Source organism: Pelobates fuscus, chromosome 4 (genome assembly GCF_036172605.1).
Source record: "Pelobates fuscus isolate aPelFus1 chromosome 4, aPelFus1.pri, whole genome shotgun sequence".
Classification (NCBI taxonomy): domain Eukaryota; kingdom Metazoa; phylum Chordata; class Amphibia; order Anura; family Pelobatidae; genus Pelobates; species Pelobates fuscus.
Window position 1 is genome coordinate 167,640,585 of NC_086320.1, and position 25,390 is coordinate 167,665,974.

Sequence of the window (25,390 nt, forward strand, 5' to 3'; positions counted from 1 at the left end):
CTGGCTCTTGGTCTATAAAAGCTACTTCCTGTGTCTGTATCTTTGCCAGATTATTGTGGTTCCTGTGACCCTCTAATCAAGTGTGTTTCTGTTTGTTAGACCTGTTGCTGAATTTGGATTGTCTAACTTTGCTGCTTCTCCTTCCCACTGACCCAAGCTTGACTTACCACGTTAAGACCAGATGGCCACTCAAGACTCAGGGGCTCAACCACACGGGTAACGAGTGGCTACTTCTGGCAGAAAACCTTGCTGATCTGGCTGCTGGACTCCAAACCCTGAATAACATCAGTATTATGACATGGTATCTCAGTCTATTTTAGGGGCTTGAGCTATAAAAATGGCCTCCTACCCTGCCTGGTCTGTTACTTTTGAATTCTATCACAATATATACATTGAATTCTCTATTTTACATGTGTATTGTATGCGCATTTTTACTAACTTTGATAAAAAAAAAGTATATAAAATTTTGTATATGAGTCTGCATGGCACTGTGTAATTTTGCTACAGTATGCTTTTCTATGTATATTTTTCATGAATGTACACTCAATAACGTACTATTTGAAAAAAGAGCAATATGAAGAAATAAAGTCAATAAGATTTTACTGAGCATAGAATACAAACACTAGTATCATAGAGAATAGTATGAATACAAACAGACCTACAAATCTGCTGTCTGTAGCCTTTGCAAGCCCCCCCTCTTTCCCTAGCACAGACTCTCTTGCTAGAGTCACAAGCGTGCATGCACACTTGGTCGTGGCTTTCCTGTGCTTCTCAATGAGCTGTAGCACAGCTTATTGAGAATGAAGAAAGGTTGGCATGCTCTAGCCCAGGGCACTTGACGATCTATTACTTCTGTGGAGCTAACGGAAGTGGAAGAAAACCTCTCTGGCTATCTGAATGATGAGGAGGACAAAGAGAATCATTATTTCATTTTTTCTCTTCTCTTTATCATTCCTCTATGCTGAATGCTAGGTCTAAAGGACAGAGTTCATAACAATGACTGACAAGGAGCTAAGAGGTGGGTGCTCATTTGTCGGCTATAGAGATGTGGATTTCTGAATTTGATTTGATTTTACACACCTTACAAACATAATAAGGTGTCTATATATAGGGATCTGTTAACATAATATAAACAATTATTGGAATTAACAATTCCTCACTAAAGAAGAAATTATTATTTTTGCCCCATTCTGTTGTTTCTCCCATACTATCTGCTGTTTCCACCAAACAAACCTGGTTTGGTCTGGACTTTTTGCCTTTATAGCATAGCCATAATTATGTTAATTAGAGCATGGACTAGATAGGGTATTGATTGTGGGTTAAATAGGTTGGGTGAATGTTTATTATTTTGGGACACACTACAAGCATGTTGAATGCCACTATATGTGTTCAGTCCTGGCCAAATGTCAAGATTTTAATCAGTTTAGGAACTAATTATTGTAATGTTTGCGCAAGCCAATTTGAAGTCATCTTCATTAAACAGCTCCAGTTCCAAGAAGTAGTTACCCTAAAGAAATAAACATACAAAAACTGTAAGATCAAAGCTTACATTTTAAATGCATAAGTATTAAACAAGAAAAGACAAAACTAAAAGAGATTACAGTATTATAGATTAGCGAGAATGTATGTAAATCAAGGAGCCCTCTGCTTCCTTATATTGCTCCCAACAACTATAGAACCATGTGTTAAATAAGTTTTTGAATATACAAAACTGGAGATGCATGTGAAGAAAGAAAATTTAGGTAGCCATGATGGGTTTTCACTAGTCTGGGGGATTGATTTGCTGGCTATAATAAGATCTGCATAGATATCAATAACTCTGCAACAACACAGTTATAAGAGAAGAATATTGTGACGCTGCAAAGAAATACATTTGTTAATAGAAACATAGTTTTTTCGGCACTATAGGCTGAGTTTCCATTTGTCCCCCTCCCTTTGAGTAAAAAAATTAAATTTAAATAAATTAGTGAACAAGAGACAAATGAGGGCAGGGACCTAAAGAAAGGAACCTTACCTCACTGACATTACGGCCAATTTAAAAGGTAATGGCAAACAGAAAATTCGCCTTTATTAGTAATACAGAACGATAAAAGAAATTAAAAAAATATTAAACAAAACAACATACAATGTGCCCCTCAAGGAGTGAAGTGAATTAAGTAGTCTAATATTAGACTAATTAATTCATTAAAAAGAATGGGGAATTCAGGGTTAAGTTTAAATACCTACAATGAAACTTGAGACACTGTTACATGGTTAACTTAAATCCCTATAATCTAGTAATAGGTACTGCAGTACCTTTAAATACAATAGTAGGAATATATAGGGAAATATTGGATGGACTGGAGGGAATAAGCTAATACAAAAAGTCATCAAATATTGTATTAAAAAAGTTAATATCCTATAATAATAGGTAGCAGGCACAGGATAATGGAATCTGGTAGACATGGTAAAGGGTTAAAATAGAGATAAGGGATAATGCCCACTTCATACAAAGGTAAATCACCCCCCTTATACTAGCTAGCTACCAAAAAATCTCCTCCCCGCCTCCTGCTTCGAGGCAGCACCCCTATCTAAATCTAAGTGTACAGATGAAAGTTCAAATAGAGGAAAAAAACATTTTGTATCTCGGGTCCCCATTCTGAGTAGTGAATAGTTAATATCAAAAGAATTGCATTGGCATAGAAGCTTAAGGTTAAGTTAAATAAATATTACTCACCTAGTTTCCAGCGCCAGGACTCATCTTCTGCATTCTCCAGTTCCTCTGATGTATTCATGATCTACTCATCTACTTGTGTCTTCTGATGTCTTTGCTACTGCTCCAATTCATTGCTACTCCTAGAGAAGCAATGGATTGGAGGTATGCATGCACAACCAGCATAAAAAAATTAAATAAATAAAGTGCACTGTGTCTTTAAGACAAACTAGTAATATATATATCAGCTGAAGCATCAACCATATGAAAGTGCTAATGTGTTTCAAACTAATAATAATTAAGGTGTATAGACTGGAATAAACTCGTAGAAAACTTTCAAGCTGATGAAAAACAGCAGCAGGGCGAAAGCTGCTTCTGATGAACCAAGGAACCAGGTACTCTTCTGCGTGGTGGGGCTACCAACCACTGTGCGTGATGACATAGGGTGCGTTGATGCGTTTCGCTAACACTCCGGCTTCCTCAGATCTAATTATGCATGCAAAACCAAACACCGTGCTTCTCCAATCAGCTTCATTTGATTTCTAGACTAAGTTGTACTTGGTCTGGAGGAGGAAACACCTCTAGTGGCTGTCAGGAAGGATTTAACTCTGCAAACATTGCAGTTTCTAAAAAACATGCAAAGCTTTATGTTATAGGGTTAAAACTTAAAGGCCAATGCACCCAGACTACATCACTGACATGAAGTTGTCTGGGTGACTATAGTGTTCCTTTAAAATCCCTTATATAAAAACCTTCACCAATGCACAGCGTTACGGTTGACAATTGCCCTGTTCTTTAGAATGCATTTCGTCGTTCTTGTTACTTTATCATTAAAACCACTGTTTTGCCAGGGAACATTAATGAAGAGCAGCAAAATAGAGACATGATACTGAATGTGTTTACTATATATTAACAGTCAGCCAACCTTATATATTCAGTGTATGGGGCTCCACTCTGTCAGCTAGGGCTAGGGTTAGTATTAGGGTTAATGTAAGGGTATAGATAGGTTTGGTGTACGATTAGGGTTGCTGTAGGGTTAGTGTAAGGTTAGTGTTGGGTAAGGGTTTATGCAAGGATAGAGTTAGTGATAGTGTAGGCTTAAGGTTAGCGCTAAGGTTAGTGTACAGTTAGCGTTAGTGTAAGCATGGGACTTAGTAAAGTTCCCCTATTGGCTATCAGAGGTACATTTTGAAGTAAATCTAACCCTAAGAAAGTTTCTAGAAAACTGATGTTTTACATTGCATGGTTAAAAGGACAAGGACACTGCACCCAGACAACTTCATTGAGATGAAGTGGTCTGAGTGGCTTTAGAGTTCTTTTAATTACAGGTATACATATACCTACAGGTTTAATTACAGGTATACATATACCTACAGGTATACATATAATGGGCCATTTCTGCCATTTAAAAAAATAATATATATATATATATATATATATATATATATATATATATATATATATATATATATATATATATATATATATAAAATGCATGGTACATTTAAAGAGAGACCCTTAAATTTCAGTTTAACAAACAAACACACAGGATTTCCACATTGCTTTTCATTAAGGAATTATTACCGTATATACTCGAGTATAAGTCAAGTTTTTCAGCACAATTTTTTTGCTGAAAAACCCCCACTCAACTTATACTCTAGTTAATGTCTGTATTATGGCAACTTACATTGCCATAATACAGACAAGGACCGCCGGGCTCATTACAAGCCCGGCGGTCCTGTTGGGGGCTGGCAGGAAGCGTTTACTTACCTTTCCTGCAGCTCCTGTCAGCTCCCTTCTTTCTCCTCCAGTCAGCTCCACTGCAAGTCTCGCGAGAGCCGCGGGGTCAGAGTGTTGCCACTGGTTACCGTGGCAACGCTCGGCGCGGCACTCACACCACGAGACTTGCAGTGGAGCTGACCGGAGGAGAGAGAAGGGAACTGACAGGAGCTGCAGGAAAGGTAAGTAAGCGATTCCTGCCAGCCCCCTCCTACACAGTGCACACCACTGGACCACCAGGAAATGATAGCCCCCCTCCCTGGCCAGGTATTAAGCAGGGAGGGGGGACAAAAAATATAAATACAAATTTAAATAATAATAAAATATTAATAATATAAAAAAAATATATTAATATGACAAAAAAAATAATTCAAATAATAATAATTGAATTGCAAAACATTTTTATTTGTAGTCATTTTAATTTCATGTATTATCAAGGTAAATTTAGACATAAACAGTGGTGGCCCAGTTTATTGGATATTTGACACTGCTCTTTCCACAGTATTATAATATCTCAAACCAGTTGGCGAATGCTGAACACAAGTTACAGCTAAATGTGAGTTAATCAGACATTCCCTTAATATTATATCACTCAAACAACATACAAGAACTAGAAGATTGAGGTTTAAAAACATATATATATTTCACTAGCAGATATTCTAGTACATAGTCAGATCTTAAACGATAAAGATAAAAATAACTTTTAGGTTTGACTTTGAATTGCAATTTCCTCCTTAAAATATTTGCCCTGTAACTTCTAAAAATGAATTTAAATCCTAGACATATTAGGCTTTTTAATAATCAAGACTAATACGTGATACTCTTTGGAGTAATTTTGTTTAGTTGCTCTATTTATATAGACATTATCATGAGCAAAACTGTAAAAAATGTGTCTTCTTTGGATTTTTTTAATACATTTTTTTAATGGAATAAATCATTGCATGGAATTGAATTCATAAATCTGAATTAAGATGATAGATTAATGATGCATATTAATAAACATGATTTCTTCCATATTTACATAAATTGAATAAACAAATACATTTACTCACTTTGGGAATGATCAATAAATGAAATGTAACAGTCTGATCAATTTGAAGATATTCTAAATAAAGAAGAACATCTGTATTAGTATATCAAGTAATGAATATACATTTGGTATACAAAGGTTTCAATATATCAATACCACTTATATTATATTTGATTTTTCTTACATATACACAGGGGTCACAGCTCAAATCCTCAATTGCATTGTTCAGTTTCATCATGGGCTTCATTGGTTTCCTTTAAATACATATCTACCTAAAAACCTGCGTATCTAACTCTATCATGGTTATGAGAATTCAAAGTGTGTGGCAAATCTAGCCACTTATAAGACTTAAAACCGTATATTTAAGCAAGCTGTCTGTCTACTACTGTTCTCTGTATTTTGCAGTGTATGCGGCATTCATGTGTTACAGCACACGAATACCGCTAATGTTAAGCCTGTTTATCCACGAACAGTGAATCACCGCACTGTTCGTGGAATAAGCAAAGTACCGAATGGGAGACCACCCTTAGCAGGTCGTGTGTCTCCAATTAGGTACTTTGCAACATTGTATCAGTGTTAATTGCGGTCTGTTGTGGGTGGCTGCCATTCGTGTACCGAACACGAGGCGGCGGCCGTCTTTGTTCGTGGAAAGCCAGCGGGGTTTTGTCGTCGAGTGGCTGGAACTAAAATCGGCTACTCGGCAACATAAGCCCCGCTGGACTTCTGAGCCGTTCAGGAGTTTACCGTTTTCGGGTCTTTCATTCCCTCCATTTAGGCGGTGTTCGGTTATTTGTGCTGGGATCTGGGCGCAAGTTACCTTAACTGTGCGCCCAGGTCCCAGCTATGTAATAATGGTTAAATAGCTGTCTAGCCCAAATATTATGTTGGTTATTGATTTTAATATGAAAACTGTGTTTCTCTGTACCAAGGGATAATACCATTAGCAATGCATTCTGGGATAATTATCTCCTTGGTACAGCAATGTATGATGGGTATTCTGTGTGTAAAACCCAGTACCCCATGTAGTGCCCTACTGGACAAACCCTGTATTGTGACTTGGGAAACCCCTTACATTTGTAACCACATAAATACTGTGCCTGTAATTAAAAACCTCAGTTTTCCTCCAAGCTATGTGTCGTCTAGTTCTTGGGAGGAAGGGATTGTAACTACGCTACCTGCATTTTGCCTGTTTTGTACCTGCTTCATCCTGTCTACCAGCGGAGATACCGTGGATAATACTACTACTCCGCTACAAAGTGCTTTCCAGATTTATAAAAAAAAAAAAAGTCCCATATTTAGTGCTCTCGATAACTGCAAAGGTTATAACAGTGTAAGCCCAATTAGCTAGATTAGAAAAGTCAGGTGGTAGAGAAAATGAAAATGAAAATGAATCAGGTTGCATTGGAGCATTAATCCTGGATATTATATCGTCAAACAATGCGATAAAAGGGGTAGAAACTGACATTGTGAATGATTTTTTTGTTTTTTAAATATGAAAAGTAACTTCATCTGGAGTGATGTGCTATAGAAATTCAGAGCTTGAGTATCAAATACTCTTTTGAATGAAACATTTTGAATATTACTGCTCAACCTTTCCCATAATTTTAAAAGTGTCAATGCCAATGCTTACATTTAGGTAAAGAAGCCTACTTTTACTCTAATCTATCTCATCAATCAGTACAATAAAGGATGGCTCACTATCTGAATGTTATGAATAGTAACACGAGCTGCTGAAACTATAAAACAATAAATGTTTAGCAGTCTAGTCTCAACAGTAAATTAATTAAACTGATTGAATAACTAATTAAACCAGTTAGAAACAACCAATGACAAAAAACAAAAAAACAAAAAAACTGAATAATGTAAGACTTTTAAAATAAAAATGGACAAGTCATAACTGTGTAAATTAGTTATAATAATAAAAAAAAATTACAACACTTTTACAAGAAGGTGTGGCAATCATATATTGTGTAGGGAGCAACAAAGAAAGAGAAGGAATGTTGTTTTGTATGTATGACTTGTATATACTGTCCTGCATTCTGATTGGTTACTACAGCTTTCCTTTCTGTATTCTGGTTGCCACAGCTTTCCATTCATTGTGTGTATGTGTAATTTGTTTATTCTGTTATTTACACAGATTTTTGTTATTGCTTTGGAAGGAAATGCAGAAAGATTGAGCATAATATGAGTCTCCTGCCTGAAATAAAATTAAACTACTCAAATGCCTAATTAGGCATAAGTAGACTTAAACTCTTAAAACATCATATTAAATTACAATTGTAACAAGCATAATCATCAAGAGAGAGAATAAACAAAAAACAATATAGCATTACAATTTAAATTATAAAAACAAATGCTAATATTTTTTGACAAGGGACAAATCTGGGCAAATTGGTTTTTTTTTTTTTTAACACAAGTGAATGGTATAGAAACCAAATAATATCCAAACAAGTTCCACAGTAAACAGTTCAGGAATGGCGTATTATCCAACGAGAAATCACCATTAAGCTAACACAGTGGCTATAGGGGAGGTGGATGGAGCTAATGTTTCAGTATAGAGAGGGAGAAGGAGAAAACATGGAAGGGAGTAATAAGGGAAGAGCAAAGTGAAAGATGTATTAGTAGAGATAAGCTCAAGGCAGTGGAAGGACTAAGAGGAGACCCAGTTGGAACTTCTAATGCAAGAAGGTGCTATTATGTGTATCTAAGCAGTATGACTGAACGTGCATACTAACCATTTATTCCCTCTGCTATGGAAAGCCATTAGTAAATTTTAGGATCGGTCTCTGCTACAGAGAGGGTTACAGAGCCTTAGCAGCATTGATAATCTGTCTTGTTTGGTTTTGAGCAATTGGGGAATTAGTAAAATGGAGCAATATTTTGCTGGACTAACCCTGGACTAACAATTTCAGAAATTATGACATGAACTGCTGACCAAAAAGAGTCTATACTAGGACAACTTCACCAGACATTCTCTTCCAGACCAACAGTGTACACATGGTGGAGGAGCTGAGGAGTATTGTACCACTGGTTAAGTAGCTTGCAGTCTGTCTCCTATAATCTAAAACACAATGTGCCTAAAGGGTCAGGATGACAATTTTGGTCCACTGGTCATTAGTATATTATCAACCCAAATCCCACTTAATTTTAGACTCTTAAATAGCTGGGCCCCCTTCACTGCTTTGAGCAACATATGCTATAGGGTGTATACTCCTATATAAGGTCAGATTATCCCATAGTAGTGTCTGAGTTGGAATAATATGAATTGTTCCAGCCCTGTTGGAGCCCTAAAGGAGTAACCAAATCCTGCATGAACAGTAGCACAGTTCCAATAGAGGCCATGAGTCCTCTATTCCCTTTGCCTAGAAACTCCAAGTGACCTGCATTTCCTGTGAGAAGTCCAGGGTTCGTGAGAGGGGAAGGAGAGGGCCTTGTGTTGTTTTGAAATAAAGTGAATGTCTGATTGAGAACCAGACATGTATTGATCCCCCCACAGTGGCGTCATTGAGCAATTGTGTTGGGATATGTTTATGGTCAAGCCACACTGTGGGAAGAGTCAGTAGAATTCTCTCTAGAAACCCCACCTACTGTTTTGTTAGTTCCAGAATTGTGCCAGTTGACTCCCTGAAGGAGATGCATGGCTTGGTAATATCTGGAGAGAACAGGAAGACACTGTGAAGGATTTGTATGTATTTACCTGTGTGCCTTCAGTTATGCCTTCTCCCTGCAGTTTAAATTCGTGTAATAAGTTCCTTTCGTTTATGTATGTTGAACAACGTATTTGTCTACCGAACCGAGACCACCCTGGGTAGCAATCAGAACTTGGAACCTTGAGGAAACCGCATTTAATTGCTCCTAGGTGGCCGCCATTCGGCATACGAACACGTGGCGAGAACAAAGGATGATGGCCATCTTAAAACTCACAAACGCGGTCAGCGGGACTTACGCATGATTTGCCTGGAACTATTTTCGGCATGGCAATTCCGCGAACACCCGGTCATCATGGAAGTCCTGGCTGACTACTGTCCACCTCAAGAATCAAACCGGCATTCGGGAGGTGGAATCTACTGAACAAGGGGAGCAGTTCTATATAACCAAATGCAAAGTTCGTATGGTAGTTTTCATGTGATTAGACGCGAACGGAGACCGTCTCTTGCTGCTGATTTCATGGAACTGTAAAGCGGATACCACCACATGGCGAGCTGGTCAAACTTCCACACGATGCGACACGGAAACTACCGAACGGAATTTCGTGAGTTTTGGATATGTGACTCCCAGTATCCTCAGCTACCCAGGGATGTATAACTGTAGGTATTATGGAAAGTACTTTTCTGAGAATGCTGTAAATTGTAATATTTCTGGCCAGCAGATAATTGAGTTTAGTATGTTGCTGAAACTCAATTATCTAGCCTGGCCCAGAGGAGGAGTCTGTTACTGTTTAAATTGAATGCCTGTTGCTTCCAGTAAATCAGTCTTGTTCCAGCATTAAGCTTTGACTCATGTGTGGATTATTTTGTGTTACCAGAGCTATTCATTCCTGTGGATTATTGAGGATATTCTTTTATGGGGAAAAAGGGAATACTGGACGGTGATATAAACTACTACCGTCACAGACACATCTCACCCATTTGCTTTGAGACACAAAGGAGATCAATGCACAGTTAAGAACCTTTTCCTTTTATACATAGGGAGACAAAAATGCTTTTAGGATTTTGAGTAAGAGAGACAGAAAAAACTCTGAGGATTTTGTTTGCGATAAATAAAATAAAACTATTAAAATAGTGTTGAATATTAATGACTATGTCACTATGCAAACAGTGTAGGAAAATATATTATAATATAGATAAAAATACATAACTTTAACAAAACTACACCCAGGGCTGTCTTTAATATTGATTGGACCCTGGGCAAATCATTTGCTTGGGCCCCCTGGACCCTGTACACCCGCCCCAGGCGTGCAATAACGTTATCACCCTTAATGCAGTGGCAACCTAAAGTATAGAGGTGCAAGAATATTTTTTTGGGCCTCCCTATTGCAAGGATGTTTAAAAGGTAGATCCTCATCTGTTGTGCAACTCCAGCAATGCCTTGACTGCTGGGGCTCTACCATTTACCCATGCTTGCAGGTTTGTATTTAGCACTAAGCAGTTTTTGTGTGTTTCAATGTAAACAGGTTTTTGAATGTAAGCATGTATTTATGTGTAGTGTTGGTTTTTGAATGCAGGGTTGTGTATACATATAATGTTGGTGTATTTGTATGTAGTGCTGAAGCTTGAATGCAGGGGTGTATTTGTGTGTAGTGTTAGTGTGTGAATGTTGAGATGTATGCACATATACACACACAAACACACATGTAGATCTACACACACTGAAACACATGCAGACACACAGATATACACACACTGACACACAAATACACAACCTGACACACACATTCAGATACACAGACACACATACTAATAACATGCAGATACACATACTGACAACATACAGATACACCGAAACACACAAAGACAACATACAAATACACACATACAGACACACCGATACACATCCTGACATACATGACAAAGATACAAACATTGACACACATGCAGTTACACAGACACACACACACACCTGACACACTTGCAGATACACAGATACACACACAGACTTCATACAGATACACACACATATATACACACTGACACACACACACACAGATACACACACACACACAATGACAACATATACACACACACACAGATATACAGACATAGAGACAGACAAACTGACACACAAACATACATGATTGACATACTTACACAGACACATAAACTGGCAGACATCCTGACACATAGACAGACATATACTGAGAGAAACACAGACATACTGACACACTGACAGACATGCTGACACATTCACTAACACACACACCGGCATACTGACACAAAGAGCCATACTAATACAGACATGCACACACTGACATACATATGGACACACACACAGACACATACACTAACATACATGTTGACACACACATATACTGACAGACATCTTGACACACATTCACAGATGCACACACAGGCATACTGACACGCCGACAAATACACTGACAGACATATTGGCACACACATATACTAAGACATACTGACATACATTCACAGGCATACTGACACACACAGGCAAACATACTGACACATACACTGACAGACATAATGATATACAGACAGGGCCGGCCTTAGCGGTGTGCAAGCTGTGCGGCCGCACAGGGCGCCATGAAGCCGACACAGCTCACACATGGCCGACCAGGATTAAAAAACAAACAAAACGCGGCAGGGGTTACCTGCGGCAGGGGCGGGGCTTACCGTGCGGCGGGGGGCTAGGGGAGGAGCTAAATGTGCCGTGTAACTGCTGCAGGGGAAGCATGAAGGAGAATCCAGGAGCTGCACTGCCTGTCTGCCTCCACAAGGAACAGAGGTAACTATGTGTGATTGTCTGCCTACGTGTGTGACTGTCTGTGTGTGTGTGTGTGTGTGACTGTCTGTGTGTGTGTGCGTGTGACTGTCTGCCTGTGTGTGTGACTGTGTGTGTGTGTGACTGTTTGCCTGTGTGTCTGTCTCTGTGTGTGACTGTGTGTTTGACTGTCTGCCTGTGTGTGTGTGTGACTGCCTGCCTGTGTGTGTGACTGTCTGTGTGTTAGACAGTCACACACAGGCAGACAGCCAAACACACAGACAGTCACACACACAGGCAGACAGTCAAACACACAGACAGTCACACACACAGGCAGACAGTCAAACACACAGACAGTCACACACAGGCAGCCAGTCAGTGTGTTTGACTGTCTGCCTGTGTGTGTGACTGTCTGTGTGTTTGACTGTCTGCCTATGTGTGTGACTGTGTGTGTGTGACTGTCTGCCTGTGTGTGTGTGTGTGACTGTCTGTGTGACTGTGTGTGACTGTGTGTTTAACTGTATGTCTGTGTGTGTGACTGTCTGTGTGTTTGACTGTCTGCCTGTGTGTGTGTGACTGTGTGTGTGACCGTCTGTCTGTGTGACTGTCTGCCTGTGTGTGTGACAGTCTACATGTGTGTGTGTGTGACTGTGTGTGTGTGTGATTGTCTGTGTGACCGTCTGTCTGTGTGACTGTCTGCCTGTGTGTGGGACTGTCTGCCTGTGTGTGTGACAGTCTGCATGTGTGTGTGTGTGTGTGTGACTGTGTGTGTGACTGTCTGCCTGTGTGTGTGTGACTGTCTGCCTGTGTGTGTGTGTGACTGTCTGCCTGTGTGTGTGTGTGTGTGTGTGTGTGTGACTGTCTGCCTGTGTGTGCGTGTGACTGTCTGTGTGTTTGACTGTGTGACTGTGTGTGTGACTGTGTGTGTGTGTGTGTGTGACTGTCTGCCTGTGTTTGACTGTCTGTCTGTGTTTGACTGTCTGTCTGTGTGTGTGTGTGTGTGTGACTGTCTGTGTGTTTGACTGTCTGTCTGTGTGTGTGACTGTGTGTTTGACTATCTGCCTGTGTGTGACTGTGTGTGTGTGTGTGTGTGTGACTGTCTGCCTGTGTGTGACTGTCTGCCTGTGTTTGACTGTCTGTCTGTGTGACTCTGTGTGTGTGTGTGACTGTCTGTGTGTTTGTCTGTCTGTGTGTGTGACTATCTGCCTGTGTGTGACTGTGTTTGTGTGACTGTCTGCCTGTGTGTGTGACTGTGTGTGTGTGTTTGACTATCTGCCTGTGTGTGACTGTGTGTGTGTGTGTGTCTGCCTGTGTGTGTGTGTGACTGTGTGTGTTTGTGACTGTCTGCCTGTGTGTGTGTGACTGTGTGTGTGTGTGTGACCGTCTGTCTGTGTGACTGTCTGCCTGTGTGTGTGACAGTCTGCATGTGTGTGTGTGTGACTGTGTGTGTGTGACCGTCTGTCTGTGTGACTATCTGCCTGTTTGTGTGACAGTCTGCATGTGTGTGTGTGTGACTGTGTGTGTGTGTGTGACCGTCTGTCTGTGTGACTGTCTGCCTGTGTGTTTGACAGTCTGCATGTGTGTGTGTGACTGTGTGTGTGTGACGGTCTGCCTGTGTGTGTGTGTGTGTGTGGCTGTCTGCCTGAATGTGTGACTGTCTGCCCTTTTGTCTGTGTGTGTGACTCTGTGTGACTGTGTGTGACTGTGTGTTTAACTGTATGTCTGTGTGTGTGACTGTCTGTGTGTTTGACTGTCTGCCTGTGTGTGTGTGACTGTGTGTGTGTGTGTGACTGTCTGCCTGTGTGTGTGACAGTCTGCATGTGTGTGTGTGTGTGACTGTGTGTGTGACTGTGTGTGTGTGTGTGTGACTGTCTGCCTGTGTGTGTGTGTGACTGTCTGCCTGTGTGTGTGTGCGTGTGACTGTCTGTGTGTTTGACTGTGCGACTGTGTGTGTGACTGTGTGTGTGTGTGTGACTGTCTGTCTGTGTTTGACTGTCTGTCTGTGTGTGTGTGTGTGTGACTGTCTGTGTGTTTGACTGTCTGTCTGTGTGTGTGACTGTGTGTTTGACTATCTGCCTGTGTGTGACTGTCTGCCTGTGTGTGACTGTCTGCCTGTGTTTGACTGTCTGTCTGTGTGACTCTGTGTGTGTGTGTGTGTGACTGTCTGTGTGTTTGTCTGTCTGTGTGTGTGACTATCTGCCTGTGTGTGACTGTGTTTGTGTGACTGTCTGCCTGTGTGTGTGACTGTGTGTGTGTGTGTGTGTGTTTGACTATCTGCCTGTGTGTGACTGTGTGTGTGTGTGTGTGTGTGTGTGTGGCTGTCTGCCTGTGTGTGTGACTGTGTGTGTTTGTGACTGTCTGCCTGTGTGTGTGTGACTGTGTGTGTGTGTGTGACCATCTGTCTGTGTGACTGTCTGCCTGTGTGTGTGACAGTCTGCATGTGTGTGTGTGTGACTGTGTGTGTGTGTGTGACCGTCTGTCTGTGTGACTATCTGCCTGTTTGTGTGACAGTCTGCATGTGTGTGACTGTGTGTGTGTGACCGTCTGTCTGTGTGACTGTCTGCCTGTGTGTGTGACAGTCTGCATGTGTGTGTGTGACTGTGTGTGTGTGTGTGTGACGGTCTGCCTGTGTGTGTGTGTGTGTGTGACTGTCTGCCCTTTTGTCTGTGTGTGTGACTCTGTGTGTGTGTGACTGTCTGCCTGTGTGTGTGTGACTGTCTATGTGTGTGTGTGTGTGTGTGTGTCTGCCTGTGTGTGTGTGTGTGACTGCCTATGAGTGACTGTCTGGGCAGAATAGTTGGGCCGAATGGTTCTTATCTGCTGTCACATTCTATGTTTCTATGTCTGCCGTGTGTGTGTCTGTCTGCCTCTAGGTGTGTGGCTGTCTACCTATGTGTTTTTGTGTGGCTGTCTGTGTGTAACTGCCTGCGTGTGTGTGTGTATGTGTGTGTGTGGCTGTCTGCCTGTGTGTGTGTGACTGCCTATGTGTGACTGTCTGGGTAGACTAGATGGGCCGAATGGTTCTTATCTGCCGTCACATTCTATGTTTCTATGTCTGCCGTGTGTGTGTGTGGCTGTCTGCTTCTGTGTGGCTGTCTGCCTGTGTGTGTGTGTGTGGCTGTCTGCCTGTGTGTGTGTGACTGCCTATGTGTGACTGTCTGGGCAGACTAGATGGGCCGAATGGTTCTTATCTGCCATCACATTCTATGTTTCTATGTCTGTGTGTGTGTGTGGCTGTTTGTGTGTGACTGTCTGTGTGGGACTGCCTGCGTGTCTGTGGCTGTCTGTCTGTGTGTGTGACAGGGTGTGTGGGAAGGGGGGGAAGGAGTGGGGGTAGGGGAGCAGGAAAGGGGGGGCGCTATGAAGATTTTTCGCACAGGGCGCCCAAAGGCCTGAGGCCGGCCCTGCATACAGACATATACTGAGACATTCACAGATATACACACACTGGCAGACATACTGACACACACACACAATTTACACTATTAAACCCACCCTCCAGTTCCCTACCTTGCAGGGTGGCTTTCCCACTGGTGGCTGAAGCTGTTGGGAGTTGGGGTGTGGCTAGCTTGGTCCAGACCCCCTCGGCTTAGCCACACTGCCTCTTCCTCCTCTCGCGCTGCTCCTCTCTGTGACTTGCGGCCGTCACTTCCTCCCAGCCGGCTGCCGAAAAGCAAGGGCCCAGTCGCGCTCTTAAAGCGCCAGAGCGCAAGACCGGGCCCCTGCTGACAGAAGCCCACCGGGTGGCCCTTGCTAACTGGGCCTGGGGCAGATGCCCTGTTTGCCCCGTGGTAAAGAGGGCCCTGACTACACCAATAACCATGCCAGCATTTTGGGACGAAACATCCCAATTTATTAACTTGCATCTCATTTTGTTTCAATAGCTTGTCACAATATACTGCCCTATGCATTATTGAAATATGATATACTGCAGTGAAAACTGATTGATGTTATGATACTGTCCATGTCTAGTGGCGGGATAAAGGGGAAGCATGTTGGAAGCTAATGTTCAATGTGGTTTTGATTTGTGTTCTCTGTATTCCTTTTAAGGCATTCTTAATCACTTGCATAGTAATCCTGAAAAACATATATTTCTACTTTGTCTACGGCAGTCTTATATAATATCTTTGAGTAATCAATAAAACAAATCAAAATTACAGCAAATTACAAATGTGCATACTGTTCTCAGTCTAAAATACCAGATAAACTCTGGAAAAATCCCCTATGCACTTCTGTGTAATTCACGTGTAAAATCAATGTCTGAAGCAGAAAATTAAACCAATTAAACTGAGTACATATGCTATGTATCAACAATGACCTCTTCCAATGTGACTTTAAATTACACAATAAAGTACTTAAATGGACACTATAGTGACCAGAACAACTACAGCTTATTGTATTCTGGTGAGTAGAATCATTCCCTTCAGGGGCATTATGTGTTGTATGTGGTGTTGAATTTTTGCTGTAAATATTGTCTTTTCAGAAAAAATGCAGTGTTTACATTACAGCCTAGTGATAACTTCACTGGCCATTCCTTAGATGGCTGCTAAATCTGCTTCCTGGAGCAGTGCTGCAGAGTAAGTATCACTGCCATTCAGTGTCTCCGCCCTCTACATGCAGACACTGAACTTTCCTCATATAGATGCATTGATTCAATTCATCTCTATGAGGAGATGCTGATTATCCAAGTCTGTGTTTGACTTGTGCTGGCTGTGCCCCTGATCTGCCTCTTTGACAGTCTCAGCCAATCCTATGGGGAAGCATTGTGATTGGCTCAGACCACCACTTCTGATGAGGCAGTTCAGGGGCAGAGCCAACAGCTTCAGACTTGAATACAAGTAAGATGTTACTTTATTTAGGGAGGCAAGGGGGATCAGGGGGTCTAGATGGTGGTTTTAACACTACAGGGTCAGGAATACATGTTTGTGTTCCTGGTCCTTTAGTGTTCATTTAAAGTACGAAAGGAGATTACTGATTTCTCTAATGCCATGCAATTCTAAAAGTAGTACATGAAATTTAGCATAGCTAATGTCATATGATATACTCATTAAGGCCACTGTTGACCTCTGTCTATTCCACAATCTTAGGAAGTCTTGTTGAGATAATAAATTGTGTGAATAGGCTTTTAAAAGATAAACAGTTGTTTTGCTTTGTAGTATATGTAATTATATTGTGTTTTACATGAAATATGAGTTCATATTAAACCAAAAGATAATTTGCATTATTGAAAATAAAGCACTGCATTTCAGCAAACCCTTCAAGTTTTAGTTGAGTTGTCTCTTTAGATAAACCACATCTAATTACCTTTTCACTTTTGCATAAATATTTTAATTACCACTATAAAAAAAATCTAATATTTATCTGAAATGTTATTTAAAAATATATCTTAAAAATACTGATCTATAGCAAGCAGAAGGAAACCAGTGTAGCAATTCCAATTGGATTTTACAGAGTATATTTAATAAAAAGTGAACGATAAATGAGAAGAGAAGAAAAAAAAAATGAATAGAGGCATTCCTCCATATCCCAACACATAATGATACAGGAGATGTTTCTAGAGTAAAATGTAGTAAGGTAAATGACAGAAAATATTTTCCTTTATTACTCTGTCAGCGGTTCCCAACTCTGTCCTCAAGTACCCCCAGCAGTCCAGGATTTAGGGATTACCCAGTTGTGTTTAAAGTGTTTTTAGAAACAGAAAAAAAAAAACTACACAACAGGGTAATCCCTAAATAACCACTGACAGATACTTGAGGACTGGGTTGGGAACCCTTGCTCTGTGTGATCTATGTGTCCTCAAAACATAGTGAAATATATGAATTTCCCCTAATCATTTTGTACAAACAGTAGATAAAATACTATTAGTATTTACTATTTTGTTTCTGGCAGAGCTGGCCTCCAGCATACTAAGATTAAAGGTACACTACAGTCACCAAAACAACTTTAGCTCAATGAAGCAGTTTTGGTGCATAGGTCATGCCCCTGCAGTCTCACTGTTCAATTGTCTACCATTTAGGAGTTAAATCACTTTGTTTATGCAGCCTTAGTCACACATACACTCATGTGACTTGCAGAGCCTTCCTAAACACTTCCTGTGAATAGTAATCTAATGTTTACACTTCCTTTTTTTGTAAATTCTGTTTATTTTAAAATTTCTTATTTCCTACTCTGTTAATAGCTCGCTAAACCCTGCAGGAGTCTCCTTTAAGTGATCAAAGTTTAATGTACAGAGCAAGAGATAAAAACTTTGAAAGTATGTTATATCTGATTGAAAACAAAACCATTTTATTTCCATGCAAGCTGTGTCAGTTACAGCCAGGGGAGGTGTGACTAGGGCTGCATTAACAGAAATAAAAGTGACTTGGCTTCCAAATGGCAGAGAATTGAGCAGTGAAACTTCAGAGGAATGATCTATAACCAAAACTGTCTTCTGTCTTCTTAAAATTGTTTTGGTGACTGTAGTATCCCTTAAACTAGCATGGCTCTGCAACTAGCTTTCCTTCTAACCAGTATGTGAAATGTGGGGTGTAATCAATACCCTAGCCAATTGTTTATATACTTTCTACATATCTATATGTTATACAATCATAATCACTTAATAAAAATATATTCTGCATACAAATGCAGCTTATTACATATGTATTATTTTATGTTAACACACAGACTACGAGGTATTTGACATATCTAGAGATTTTGCCCTAAACTGCATATTTCTATGCACTATAGCTAATTAATGGTTTTATTTTTCATAAACAGGCTCCTAATCCACTGAGTATAACATTGAGAAGGTAAGGAGAAATGCCGTTTTTAATAAACGCTCATAAAGTAAAAAAAGACATGGCTATAGGATAATTTTACACAAAATATCAGGACATCCCTTGCACAGAATGATTTTTCGGACTAGTTTGTGCCGTGCAAAATAGCTATCCTTTAAAAAATATGTTACTTAGGCCCGCAGTACTCTGCTTACTTTCTGTGTAATAACTGTTTAATCTCACTCTCAATGAGAGTTGTAGCCCAATTATGTTACCAAATTATTCCTTACTGTCAATGTTCTTATAGTACATACTGTACTTACCTCCCTTTTTTCTCCCGCAAAATGAATATCTTGTATCTGCATCATCACAAATAAGTTTTTCAACAGCCATTAGGTACTTTCCATCGTAGGAGAGTTTCAGAACTGTTCTCATTTTATTTGCATCCCGACCTAAAACCATACATGAATAAATAATTAAACATGCAAATATTTATATATTAGTGTTATTCATTATTAGTGTTATACATTAGTGTTATTCATTATGCCCTTAAATCAATTATATGATTGAAATAGATGCATATATTATGTAGGAAATCTAAAATGTGTTTTTAGATCCATGCATAAGTGTTAGTTTCCAGATGATTTAAGTATAGTGATTCTACTTGTGGTTTAAGGAAGACTCCGTAGAATCTTTCATATTTTTACATGTTTAGTAGATATAGCCCAAAGAAAAGTTGCTTCTTCTCCATATTTTCTTTGCGGGTACATGGAAAATTATATGAGACTTGTACAGAAAAGAAAAAAAAAAGAAAAGAGCAGAAATAAATAATTTAAAGCCTGTGCATACCTCTAGAGTTGGGTGGTAGCCCCTGTTGTAGACAATAAACAAAAAGCGAAAGAGGAGGGTACAGCAACTAATATATAAGACGGGATACTGTATGAATGAAACAGTATCTGTAATACGACTTAACTTTTAAAAAGTAATAAGAATAAAAAGTCCAAAATAGGACTGTGTACAAACACTGAACACCTAGTACTATGTACACAATATTAATAACAAAATGTACCAAAACTAACCAAAAAATATCCAAAACATCAATCGTTAAAGAATCACTATAGGGGCAGGAACACAAACATGTATTCCTGACCCTATAGTGTTAAAACCACCATCTAGCCCCCCTGGGCCCCTCATGCCTCTGTAAATATAGCAAAATCTTATTTTATTCAAGTCGGAAGCTGTAGATCTGCATGCAGTTTGCCTAAAAAAAACTAGCAGTCTGCTGACATCATCAGAAGTGGTAGCCTGATCCAATCATAATGCTTCCCCATAGGATTGGCTGAGACTGACAAAGAGGCAGATCAGGGGCAGAGCCAGCACAATTCATACACATCCCTGGCCAATCAGCATTTCCTCATAGAGATGAAATGAATCAATGAACCTCTATGAGGAAAGTTCAGTGTCTGCATGCAGGAGGGGGGGGGGGGGGGAGGGTGAGAGACACTGAATGTTTGGATGCATTTTAGGCAGCCGTGACCCAGGAAGGATCTCTAACAGCCATCTGAGGAGTGGCCAGTGAAGTTATCACTAGGCTGTAATGTAAACACTGCATTTTCTCTGAAAAGACAGTGTTTACAGCAAAAAGCCTGAAGGTAATGATTCTACACACCAGAACAAATTCAATAAGTTGTTGTGGCGACTATAGTGTCCCTTTAAAAACAGCTAAGCCTGTTCCACCAATATCCATAATAAGATGAGCAAAAAATCTGGTGACTGATATACTCGAGTTGTTAGCCTGTAATAATGGTTAAACAGGGTAGTTGTTTAGTAGATAAACATTCCTTTCTTGGTATAGACTTCCCTGCAGTATAGCATGGAAAATCAGCTTACAAAAGCTGCAGACCTGCTATGTACAGCCTTTACAAACCCTGCACTTTTTCAAAGGCATAGACTTTCAGACTGTTTTTTGAGAATGTGTTGTTCAGCTCTTGGTTGTACTGAATGAGCCACAGATTCTTATTTAAATTAACATATTTATTAATAAAAAAAAGGTAAGTTGCTTTACTGTGCCTGTGCTCTGTCTATCTGGTGCCTCTAGGACTGCCTGGGGCACAGTACACGTATCAGGTTAACATATATATATTACCATCTCAGCTCAGCACATCTTTCTTTTTTCTAAACAAAACATATTAATAATAGAACAATTGCTGCAAATACAAGATGTCTACTTTTTGTGACATGAAAAAATCATCGTAAAACGCAAAATTGAATATAACATAAAGTTGCAGTAAAAGTTATTTTAGTGGAAATCTGCAGTTAAAGGGACATTAAAGTCACCAAACAACTTTGGCTTAATGAAGCAGTTTTGGTGTATAGATCATGAAACTGAAGTGTAACTACCTAATTCACTGCCATTTAGGAGTTAAATCACTTTTGTTTCTGTTTATGCAGCCTTGGTCACACCTTCCCTTGCTATGACTCACAAAGCCTGCGTGAAAAAAATGGTTTCACTTTCAATCAGATGTAATTTACTTTAAACATTTTTATCTTCTGCTCGGAAAATTGAAGATTATGTTAGCTTTAGTGTATTAATCATCGTAATTTTAAAAAAGTAATGAGAAAAATGAGAGAACCAATCGTGTATGGCGTGTATAACTGAAGCACTTCATCTTCAACTGCGACATCACATGTCCATAAGTCCACTTTAACTGATGAAATACGATGTGTTCAAATCCAAACAATAAACATAAGGGACAACATCCCACGAACTGTCCAAATTAGCTGTCGTGTCCAGTTACACTGAAAGAGAGTATAAAAAGTTTTTGTCCATGGAATGGGTTGCATGAAGCATACACCCTGACTGTCCTGCATTAGGAATTAATATTACAACCCAACATAAATCCACCCCCAATTAACATAACTAACTGGACATGACAAGGTCCCATACTAAACCAAAACCCCAAACGGATAGGGAAATGTTGGCATAATACGTACATAGCATAAATAAAGAAATACAGGGAGGGAGACAGAGAAGGAAAACAAGAAGGTACAGGGAAGGGAAATATTCACCTGTTGTTATTATTAAAATAAAGATTATTAGTACACAAAAGCTAACATAATCTTAGATTTTGCCACATTACAGTAGGCCTCATATTTTGCAGTTTCAAAGCTAGGATAGGAGAGAAAAGGCAGGATTTGAAGTAGATCGGAAATAGAACATTCGAAAAGTAGATTCACGTGTCCAATCTGCCACATGTAGGATCTCTGGAAGCGAGGCACCCACCACCAAGGCAGAGGAAGCCGCTGCTCCACGCACTGAATGTGCTCTGAATGTTGGATCTATCTCCACTACCAGCAGTAGCCAACAAGTCCATCTGGTCAGGGTCGTGACCAAAACTGGGCCATAAGGTCGAACATAGGAAATGGGAAGTTGACGGGAGGAAGAAGACTGAAATGTGGCGATAGCCTTCACATAACAGCGAAGAGCCAATACCATGCAGAGTTGAGGGTCTGAAGGAACAACGTGAAACTTGAAAGGTAACTCCATTCGGGCAAAACACAAACGCATTTGCGTCAAATGCCTGAATGTCCGAAACTCGACAAAAGGAGACCAAGCAGAGAAGAAAAGTAAACTTGGCCATAAGTTGACGCAAGGATAGCCTGTCATAAGGGGGCCAGTTGCGTAAAAATTGGAGGACGATACCGACGTCCCACAACCATGCATATTTAAGTCCTGGATGATGACGCAGATGCATGCTGCGAAGAAGATGACAAACAAGAGGGTCCTGACCCACGGGAGGCGAATGATAGCCTCCGAAATGGTTCATCGCACCACGTTAATCGAGCTATATGACTTACCCGACGTGAAAATAGAGGAAAGGAAAATCTGTATAGCAGGAACAGGGGCAGTAAAGGGATTGAAGTTATGTCCCACACACCAGTCGGACCAAGATTCTCAGACAGAGGAGAGGTAGCATCCTTGTTCCCGGTGCCCAGGAGTCCCATAAAAAGTCCTTAGCATCCTGCAATAGGTCTCTGACACTTCAGGAACCACGGAAAGCATCCAGGCCACTAGTGGGAGATGTCCGTCCAAGTGGGTGCCATTGTTCCATCGGGTTCCTGAATATTGTCGGGTCGGATGGCAGTAGGAGGGGATCCTCATATGACAATTCCAGAAGTTCCAGGAACTGAGGTAAGGTTGTAGGCAAACCTGGTGGAGGAATCTTGGAATCATTGTGAATGGTGGAAAAGCGCTGCAGATCACGTAGTACATGTCTTGTGATTTCCAGTCAGAGTGTTTTGCTCAAGGTCACGAGACACCTCAGTCAGGGCAGACTGAGATGGAGGGGCCTTGCACCCAGCGGCATACAGGGTAAGCTGCCGAATGCCCTCCTGTGTCGGGACATGTCAGTTTGCCCTATGGTGATTATGGGGCCACAAGGCCCCAGACCATGCAAGCCCATAGGCGGCCACTTAATTGCCTAATTAGAGAGCAGCCTCTGTCGTAGTGCTACTGGCACTTTGCAGTGAGCATGAATCACAGACATTTCTCCAGGCTTTAAGGCAATTTCATATTCAATGGGAGTTTCCCAAGTCCACTGAAAACATCCTTTTACTTTTCAAGTAAGGTAGCAATATTCTTGTGTTTCAGTTCTGTAATCTCAAAGAGCTTGGTGACCAGACCTAGGTGTTGTATAGCTTGCAATCCAATTAAAGGAACCTTTTCTCCAGAAACCACAACAAACGGGTGTTTTGTGACTGAGGAGTTATGCTTTAGGGTCAGTATGCATTGACCCACAGTTGGGATGTCAAGATCATTATACTTTAGTTTGTTTCTGAAGATTAATTCTAGGTTGTAGTTTTTCCAGAGAGTCTTTGATATAACATTGGGATCTATTCCAGTATCTTCTTTAAATGGTTTCAGTACTCCATGTGCTTCCACCTCTACAATCCATTCTTTAGCAGGCATAGATACTTGTTTGACTATGTCCACAAAAAGATCATCTCTAGAGCCAGAGGTATATGCTTTAACAGCACAAAGCTGACACGGTGTAACTTTCTTACACTGTGAGACAAAGTCATTATAATTTGTGCAGTTCCTACATTTCTGTCCATATACTGGACATTTGAGAAACTCTTGATTTTTATTTTTTTATTTTTTTTACATTGCTCTGTTCTTTGCATTTTGTATATCCCATTTAATCATCTGTCTCCTCTCTGGCAGGTGTAGAAAAGACTTTTCTCTTGAACATGCAGGTCTGTGTGTACTTACATCATTAACCACTTCCTGACTATCTTGCTTATACAAGACACCCAATTGTATTCTGGTCTGCTCTGCAAGCCTATCTTTGCACCCAGCGGCATACAAGCCTATCTTTGATTAATGATTCTTGCAGAGGGCCATAGCTACAAGACCAGACCTGCTTTTTAATCTGAGGTCAGTGACAAACTCCATCACTGTCTCATGTGGTAACTGCACCGTGCAGTTGAACATAAAACATCCATATGTCTAATTTTTCTTTGGTGTACAATATGCAGCAAATCTTTTCATAACCTCTCATAGTTTTCAAACTCAGTTTATGTCAATTAAAAGCTGTTGTATATATCTGTAAAATCTTGCTGGATCGTCAATGTTAAATCTTCTTAATTACCTTCTTTTCTTCTGTGATTGATATATACGTCTTTTGTATGTATAGTCTTGGGCCAAATGCTCGCCACAATAATATATGTCTATATTAATGAAAAGTACTAATACGCAATCTGACTTACGGTTTCTTCAGGTTTATTCTTAGTTACTGATACATAATAAAACAACAAATAATGTTACAGGATAATGGACGTTCAACAGCAGATGGTAATTGCTGGACTTCTGATGGGAGAGTTACATCGTTGTTCAGGAAAGAGAGCCAAGAGAGACAAGAAGACCTTGTGTCCCTTTGTTCAGTTACTATATAGAAGTGCCCATACTGACGTCAGAGTTTAACTCTAGCCATATAAGGACAAGACCCTTAATCCACATTCCAGAGCTCTCATACAAGAAAACCACATATGTTACTTATGCCAATGCAGACATCCATATATAATCGATAGAAACATAGAATGTGCAATATTCTACAATATCCAAAGTATCTGCACCAGCAACACATAAAAGTAATGCTACTTTCTGATCACTTGGCAAAGTGTTTGTGTTTGTTGCTTTCATATAGAGGCCAAACCTTTGCTTGAATGATCTCCACACTTTCTCCAGATTACCCAGGGGTGGTTCTAATGCAGGTAGGGTCCAGGTGCAAGAAATTATTTTGGCTCCCCACACCAACATATTCCGCAGGGATGTAAGCGTATTCATTTATGGAGTATGTGTGTGTGAAAAAAAGACGTTGATTTGTGTATTGTGTTGGCATTTGAATGCATTTGTGTGTTAATCTGTACTGTTGCAACTTAAAAGCAGTGGTGTACATGTGTAGTACGTTTGAATGCAGGGGAATGTTTGTGTGTAGTTTTGGTGTTTGTACACAATGCTGGTGTTTTAATACAGGAGTGTGTTTGTATGTAGTGTTGGCGTTTGATAGTAGGAGTGTGTTTGTATGTAGTGTTGGCATTTGATAGTAGGAGTGTGTTTGTACATACTTTTGATGTTTGAATGCTGGGATGTATGTGTGATGAACACCCCTCTGCCTAGACGTTCGCCACGGGCTC

At 40.2% G+C, this 25,390-nt stretch overlaps 1 protein-coding gene across 1 annotated transcript in view; it reads right to left on the reverse strand.

The window, feature by feature from the left end:
- Positions 1–696: 696 nt before the first annotated feature.
- The window catches only part of LY86 (lymphocyte antigen 86), a 30,376-nt gene continuing 5,682 nt past the window's right edge, over positions 697–25,390 (reverse strand). Inside the window, exons 3-5 of the mRNA XM_063450533.1 lie at positions 19,018–19,146; positions 5,524–5,576; positions 697–1,507 (exon numbers count right to left, since the gene is read on the reverse strand). Of these exons, the coding sequence (XP_063306603.1) occupies positions 1,424–1,507; positions 5,524–5,576; positions 19,018–19,146 (266 nt within the window). The 3' untranslated portion in view covers positions 697–1,423. The remainder of the gene's footprint in view (positions 1,508–5,523; positions 5,577–19,017; positions 19,147–25,390) is intronic.